The 8,224-nt window shown below is 46.4% G+C and overlaps 1 protein-coding gene across 1 annotated transcript in view; it reads right to left on the minus strand.

The window, feature by feature from the left end:
* LOC116218331 (ephrin type-A receptor 3-like) overlaps positions 1–6,216 on the minus strand; it is a 26,092-nt gene extending 19,876 nt beyond the window's left edge. Inside the window, 2 exon segments of the mRNA XM_042702986.1 lie at positions 733–858; positions 6,213–6,216. Coding sequence (XP_042558920.1) covers positions 733–858; positions 6,213–6,216 — 130 coding nt within the window.
* Between the last annotated feature and the right edge of the window lie 2,008 nt (positions 6,217–8,224).

Genomic DNA, 8,224 nt, shown 5'->3' on the forward strand with positions numbered 1-8,224 from the left:
AATCAATTATTACAGAGAGTTCTAGTCTAGTGCTTGAGCTAGCTTTTGCCCGCTTCAGCATCGTGAGGAGAGGACATTGCAGTGACTCTAGACTGGAGGGGTTGTTCTGCTTGAGGTCGCCAGGAAAGAGATGTCTCACAGGTCTGGTGTGTGAGAGCCACACACATACACTTCAGCCTTTTCACACCTTTTCCACGGGGAGCAGAGGCAGCGCACACACACACATACAAAAAAGCTCTTTACTGTTAGTCATAACTAGTGCCAAGAGTGGAAGAGGGGGGAGAGAGAGAGAGAGAGAGAGAGAGAGAGAGGCAGAGAGAGAGAGAGAGAGAGAGAGAGAGGAAGCAAGGGCAAGAGAGCAGGGTTGAATGAAGAGAGTGTGCCCTTCAGAATGAATAAAATACTTTGATGGTCTATAATTACAACTAAAACAGAACCATGGGCTTTTCTGTGATAAATGAGCTCTCAATGAAAAGAGATCTGTTGCTAAAAGCACTTTTCAAGGCTGCTGCAGTGAACAACAGAAAGAGAGACAGAGAGAGAGAGAGAGAGAGAGAGAGAGAGAGAGAGAGAGAGAGACGCGCAGCGCTCTCTACCGGGCTAAGTGCTCAGCACTGTGAAGTGCAGGAATAGATCTTGAGTCATCGATTAAATAAACACATGCAGCCACAGCGCCGCAGGGTTAAATATATCAGGCGGTTGTGTGATGGCGCGTCGGCTGCCGAGACTGACCTGCGCCGATGACTCGCTCGATGCGGATGCTGGAGGCCTCGATCTCTTTGGCGAAGTCCCGCACGGCCTGGTTGGGATCCTCATAGGTGTGGGGTGGATGTAGGGTCCGGCTCCCCGGGAGCTTCACTGTATGACCAACAGAAAGCACATCAGTGGAAGATCTTACTGTAATCATTATTTAGTATTTAGTAATGAATGAATAAATAATACTGTCCATTTTGTAATTGTGTTCTATTATCTAAGCATATAATGTACATAACACAAGTCCTGGTGAGCCAGCGCTAATGATCAGACACTGAACAAGTCAGTTTTATTCGTCACTCAATTTCAGTTTTCAAATGTATCACTTTTTTATCTTTTGTTTTAGGGGCCTTGGGGGGCTATCGTTTTTGATTCCACAAAAATCATCATCATTATCACCATAACCTCATATCATCATCATCACCACCATTCTGATCGGCTTTATAGTCCAGTGAAGAGTCTAATGTTGTTCAGATTGGACTGGTGTTAGCTATGTTAGCTAGACGCTGTTGAGTAGCTGTACCTCTTCCGTGCTGAAAACTGCATCTTCTCCTCGTCTGGGTCCTGCTTGGCTTTGATGTACCCACAGTGTCTGAGGAAGAAGGCAGACATGGGAAAGATTACGCACAAGAGCACTGCAAACTGCAAATGTGCACTGTTTCACTTGCAGGTCTCCAATGCTATAGATTTCATGTTTTATTTACAGTTTACACAGACTGAGGCTGGCTTGTGTGCACATGTGTATGTTAGAGAGTATGTGTGTGTGTGTGTGTGTGTGTGTGTGTGTGTTGTGTGTGTGTGTGGTGTGTGTGTGTGTGTGTGTGTGTGTGTGTGTGTGTGTGTGTGTGAAAGAGAGTGTGTGGGTTTGTGTGTGTGTGTGGGTGTATGTGTGTGCACATGTGTATGTTAGAGAGTATGTGTGTGCACGTCTGGCACAGGTTCAGCACAAGGCTCCACTCTCAGCACTCTCTGGTTCACATCTGGGAGCAGTCTCTATGGACACATTATACTGCCTAAAAATACGTGCTTGCCTGCTCCCCCCCCCCCCCCTCCCCTCCTTTCTCCCCTCTCTTTCCACCCTTCTCTCTTCTCCTCCCCTCTCTTCGCTTCTCTCTCTCCCTCTGAATGCTTTGGCCTGAAGCGTTGACTGTGAGTACAACTCGCTATCCTGCTAACTGATTTCCTGATTCTCCTGTGCACGGCAGCTTCTTTAAGAAAATACAGATGGCTCTTTCTGTGGACTTCATTAACGGCTCTCCACCACAACCCCAGCAGAAGGGAAAAAGGTTCTTGTTTTTCCCCCACTAAAACACACTGGGCAACATTTGTAGATAGAGATGGAGCGAGACGTGCACACATGCTGCCTCCCTCACCATAGCCTGAAGAGAGAAAAAGGCTTGTGTTTCCCTCTCTCAAACACTACTAGAACATGTTAGACTACATGTCTAGACACAGCGAGATGCGTGCACATGTGTCCGAGAGCTCAGTGAGGGTTTGCGCTGGCTCCCTCACCTGAGCCGGAAGACACAAGAGGTTTTTGTTTCCCTCACTAAAACATGCTACACACTACATGTGTAGACAGAGACAGAGCGAGACGTGTTCATGTGTCCGAGGGCTCAATACGGGTTTGAATTGCATCCCTCCTCGTGAACCTGAAGAGAAAAGAGAAGAAAGGCTCCTGTTTCCCTTCCTATTACATGCTAGACTACACATGCAGACCCAGTGAGACGTGTACATGTTTCTGAGAGCTTCACGCTGCTTCACGTCAGCCTGAAGAGAAAAAAAGGGCTCTCTCCCTCTCTAAAAAACATGCTAGATTAAGTAGCCACAGACAGACCTGTACAGACAGGGTTGCCTCCCTCAACCACAACCTGAAGAGAAAAAGGGCGCTTGTAAAACTAAGCTAGCTAAGCTAACTAGCCAGAGCGAGACATGTACAGTACACTGTGTGTGTGTGTGTGTGTGTGTGTGTGTGTGTGTATATACATGTGTCCAAGAGCTCAACACAGGTTAGAGTTGCCTCCTTCACCACAGGGTCCTCTCCTCCTCAGCAGAACATCACTACCTTTGTAAGCACACGCTTACACATCTATTCCCCTTGCCTCAGTGAAATTACGACGAGGAGTAATCTGATACCCCTTCATTATAGTCAGACCACAGTGCGATTTGGAGGAATTCTGATGGTCATCAGAATTCACGAGGTGAATTCCAGAGATTTCAGATGACCCCCTCCACCCCCCCACACACTTACCTACACCCAAGTGGCACAGATCATATTATATTTACTGTTCTTAAAAAATGTCCGCTGATTTTCGACTTTCTAGTCTCTTTCTATAGTCTATATAGTTACTATAATGCTGACTAGTTCTAAGCTCTGGTGTTTATTCTCACTCCTATTTCAGCACTGGATTATAACCTTTTGTCCACTGAGCCTGACGGGCCGGAGGAAATGGCACCACAACACCACAAGAATACTGGACTAAGACCCCATTAGTGAGTAAGACAACTACGTTTATATAGCACAATTCATACACTTCCATGAGTGCTTTATAATAAGAGACCGTTCAGTTCCAAGTTCTCAAGAAGCAGGCTCCTCTTGACATTAGCAACAAGTAACACAGAGTACCAAACTATGCTTCCACTAAACTTAAGGCTGATTAGTGAGACCTGCTGCCCAGCAGCTCGTGTCCACCATCACTGAAAGGGATGAGCCTCTTCCCTGCCTCACTCCGTGTCCTGCACCACAGTTGCCAACCGTGCCACCAGCTCTGGGTGGGAGACCTGAATGGAGACCGAATGGCAGCCGTCCTCACACACTCCTGCTGTTTGATGCTAATTCTGCCTGGCTCCTCCAAACTGGAGCCTGACACAGTGTAAACACCACTAATTGGCTGGACTGATTAAAATCCCCCTGCTGTGAATGTCTGTGTGTGTCTTTGTGTCTCTCTGTGTGTGTGTGTGTGTGTGTGTGTGTGTGTGTGTGTGTGTGTGTGTGTGTGTGCGTGCGTGCGTGCGTGCGTGCGTGCGTGTGTCTGTATGTGAGCATGTGTGTGTGAGTGTGTGTGTGTGTGTGTGTGTAACCTGGGTGTGAGGGAGAGAGAAGTATTTGAGAGAGGAATAGAGAGTTTGCTAGACTTAAAAACTAAAATTACATTCGTTACGGAAACGTATCAACTAACCCCTTGCTTTGCGGCTACAGTATCTTATTAGTTTTGAGAGACTTCAAACAGTAGTTTAGTAAGCCCGTGGTCTGTATGCATGCATGTGTTGGTGAGTGTGTGTTTTTGTGTGTGTGTAAATCCCATGCATATACGTGTAAAGTTTATACTGCACATCCAGACCCTGATTTCCCATTGTACTTCTCAGTTGGATTAGAAAATTGTGACTGCTCCTAGAACCTGTGTTGTGTACTTTTATGCAAGGAAACACACAGCACAACAAAGTGCTCCAACACCACTAGTTTTACTCAAAGTCAAACAACACCAATCTATATCTTTTGAACAGATGGGGTGTGATGTGTGTGTTTCTTAAAGCTTATCTGCAGGATTTCTATTTCTCTCGAGGCATGTGTTTTTTTTGCTGAGTATTGGAAAGAGGGAATGACAAATAGGATCCCTCTGTCTGTAGGTATCTCCCTACCCATCTCTCTGGCAGGCCAGGGGAGCGATCTAACGAGGAAAAGAGCATCTGTATTGACAAAGTGTCTGGCCGCCGCGCAGAACAAAGCAAAAAGGATTATGCCCGATCCAGATTTCCAATTTCCCCCACGCTTCCAGACAAATGACGGCCTGCCGCTGCAGTGGCAGTATGGGCAGTTCCAGCAACGTGCTCCGTGGAGGGATCTCATTCGCTCTGGCACGGCCCGAAAACAAATGGTCCTCTCCTCTGCGCCCTGTGTGTGTGCCTCGGCAGAGCTCAGCCTAAACCTGTGCTGACAGGGGCCTGATGATGCAGCCTACACGAGCTGAACAAATCTACTTTTACTGGCTGATAGCAGCAAGAGGGTCATGTGTTCTGGAAAGCTTTTCTCAATTCACAATTCCTGGAAAGCCTTTCCTTCTCTCTCTCTCTCTCTCTCTCTCTTCCACTCTCCCCATCTCTCTCTCTCTCTCTCTCTCTCTCTCTTCCACTCTCCCCATCTCTCTCTGACTCTCTCTCTCTCTCTCTGTTCTCTCTTTCTCCCCCTGCCGTACACTAGTTTGTGGAGCAGAATTAGCATATCGCCGTACGGTGGGTTTCTCCCTCACTGCAGCTGTCTGGCTTCAGACCCATTGTGTTTCTATCTGCAAAAGGGCCCTCTTAAGCCTGCTCCACCTAGCCATGTATCTCCTCCTATCAACTCTCTCATCCCTCTCTCTCTCTCTCTCTCTCTCATTCCCTCCCTCTTTACCCCTCTCACTGTGTCTATCTTTTTTTTGCTTTCTGTTATCTTTTTCTCTTTCAGTCACTATGTCAGCAAACACACATTTAAAGATCTCGATCTTGGCACATTCCAAAGGCATTCTGCTGACGGAGGGGTTTCTCTCTTCTTCTACTCTGTGCTGTGATTTTTTTTCTCCTCTTTTTTGAGTGGGTGTGAGATTCTGGTGTGTGGCACTCTAAAAACATTAAAGAAGAGATGAAGAGACAAAGCAAAAGAGAGAGGGAGAAGGAAAAGAGAGAGAGAGAGAGAGAGAGTGATAAAAAAGAGAGAGAGAGAGAGAGAGTAGGCAAGAGAGTGAGAGATGATATGAGCTACAAGCGCTGACTCAGGCGTCCTTGTCTTCACAATCCACGGACGGAACTTGACCGAGGAACACTTCTTTTAAAAACTGTTTAGGATCAATGCCAGCAGCAGACACAGGAGAAGGAGAGAGAGAGGAAGAGAGAGAAAGAGAGACAGACAGAGAGCTGGAGATCAAACAGTAAGGCAAACTTTTCCTGGGCTAAAAGGTCAGGACGAGGTGATTGATGTATTGTGAAAAAAAATAGTGGAGGTATCTGGAGGTGACGCGGATCTCTGTAAATATGCACAGCGATGAACCTTTGAAACTAAACGTCACGCATAAAAGCACCAAACACTCCTCTCTCGCTCACTCACCGAGGCTACGGAGATCAAAGACCTGAAGAAGAGAGAGAGAGAAAAAAAAAATGACAGCGCAACCTTGGCCGGGTCTCGGCAGGGAGGGAGAGAGAGAGAGAGAGAGAGAGAGAGAGAGAGAGAGAGAGAGAGAGAGAACTAAAGAGCCTCTGAATAAATGACGTTCTAAACCAGGCCATATCATTCACTGTATTTTATATGACAAGCAGCCTTTTACTATGCCCCATAAAGACACACAGACTGGGGAAGGAGGGAATTGATATAGTGATGGAAGTACTGTAACTTCCGGGGGGGGGGGGGGTGGCAGGTCAAGTGTCCACACCAGCAACCCATCTATTCCACTCACCCTCCCAACCCGGCACCTCCCTTCACATCTCACCCATGTTGGCCTCACCTTCATCTCTCTCTCTCTCTCTCTCTCTCTCTCTCTCTCTCTCTCTCTCTCTCTCTCTCTCTCTCTCTCTCTCTCTCTCCTGGCACATGTCCCTACAAACTGTCAGGGACTGTCAGTACAATTAAAAGAGGAAGAAAAAGCTCACATGTCCTCTATGTGCTGGCGGTCCATCTCTTGGGACCAGCTCTGGAGTTAAACACAGCCAGCGCTGTCCAACTGCACAGCTTTGTTGACAGAATAAGAGACAGGTTGAATCACATCTCTTTTGACTGATTTTCGGAATTCTAGCTTTAGTATGAAAGGATAATATAGTCCTAAATGGAATCTTTATGAGTGATGAGAACATCACACAACAGGCAGGGAAGTCACGAAAGGTAAACCAGTGGATGTCCGCCAATAACACTTAATTGCCCGTTTTGATTAGCTTGTGTTTTCTGCGGTCTTAAAAACGGGACGCGGCCGACCTTTGCCTTTTCAGTGGGCGGTAAACGTGTGACCTTGAGATAACAGTGTTCCCTGACTAAACACAACAGCAGCCACTTGAGCGGATGCTGATGGCTTCTCCTTTTCTCTCTGTAGAATCAGGTGACAGCGAGCACAAATAAAACAAGTATGTATCACACTTCACTGAAAGGAACTACATAGTAGTAGTAAAAAAATATTTGATGTCTTTGAACTCACATACTTTATGAATAACATGTGTATTAGCTCAAGGCCAGCAAACATTTCCTTGTGACCATTACCTGCTAAGTATTCCTAAGAGGCACTCGTGAATCCGCATAGAGCAGTACTTCATCGTGTGTTTAAATCATCCCCAAATGCGTCAGATTGCACAGAAATGGCATACTGTGCATGCATATGTCAGCACAGCTGATTATACTGAAGAAAAAGCAGGCTCATCAGCAGTTAATGATGAATTCATTAGGGGAAGAGAGAGAGAGGGGGGGGGGGTAGAGGGATAGAGATGGAGAGAAAGACACAGAGACTCTATACAATGATGCGAGGAAGTAGCAAACCAAAACAAAAAACAAGAACTGACAGTCAATCTGCTTTTCAGACCTCTAACCTCAGTGACAGTCCAGGGTTTGTAAGGTAGGTCCTTATGAGGGAGAAGACGGACGATATCCCTTTACACACTGAATGGCCAGTTGAAGTCTATCTAAAGCTGCATATTTTCTCTGAGGCATAATGTGTGTGTGTGTGTGTGTGTGTGTGTGTGTGTGTGTGTGTGTGTGTGTGTGTGTGTGTGCCTTGCAGAGATCAGATGATTTCTAATCATTTCCACTGCTGTGTCACACTCTGTCCTAATGGGATGGAGCGAGACGGGGAGAATGGACGCTCCTCTGTCGAGCTTTAATCAGCAGAAGTGGGCCTTCAGATTAATGTCAATCACAGAATGGTGTTCGTTTGAGGGGAAAAAATTAGAAAATCTGTGGGTGAAACAGACTAAGGCTATATAGTATTAGCAGCCGGAGAAAGAGGGGTGGAAGAGAGGAAGGTTATAATGTGTTGCACTTGTCTTTCGATTTTTCATCTCTCTCTCCCTCTCTCTTTCCTTCGATAGGTCTCTCTTGCCGAGCAGACTTGGCGTGTGTCCAAGGTCTCGCGACTGCTTTAAAAAAGATTTACTCCGGTTCCAGTAATTATGAGGAGGACAGGCATGATTGAATGGAGATATTGAATGAATTTTGCGCGCATGGCGTTTCAAAGCTGAAGGGAAACATTTAATTTGGAAACCATTCATTACGGTAATTGAAGATGCACCGCGAAGAGAAGGTTACCGATACTGTCTGTTTCGCAGTGGCTTTTCCCCCCCGTTTTTTATCTGTTTTGCTCAATGCAGTCATCCTTCTCAAATTAATTAAGCCGGCTACATGTGAATCCTCCAACGATGGCCTCCAACCCTGCACCGGGGGCAGTAGGGCAATAAAAATCTCATTTGCTAAACGGCCCAGCGCGCAAATACAGCCAGAGTCACCTCGACCAAATATGGAGGC

This window comes from Clupea harengus, chromosome 22, assembly GCF_900700415.2.
Source record: "Clupea harengus chromosome 22, Ch_v2.0.2, whole genome shotgun sequence".
NCBI classification, from domain to species: Eukaryota; Metazoa; Chordata; class Actinopteri; order Clupeiformes; family Clupeidae; genus Clupea; species Clupea harengus.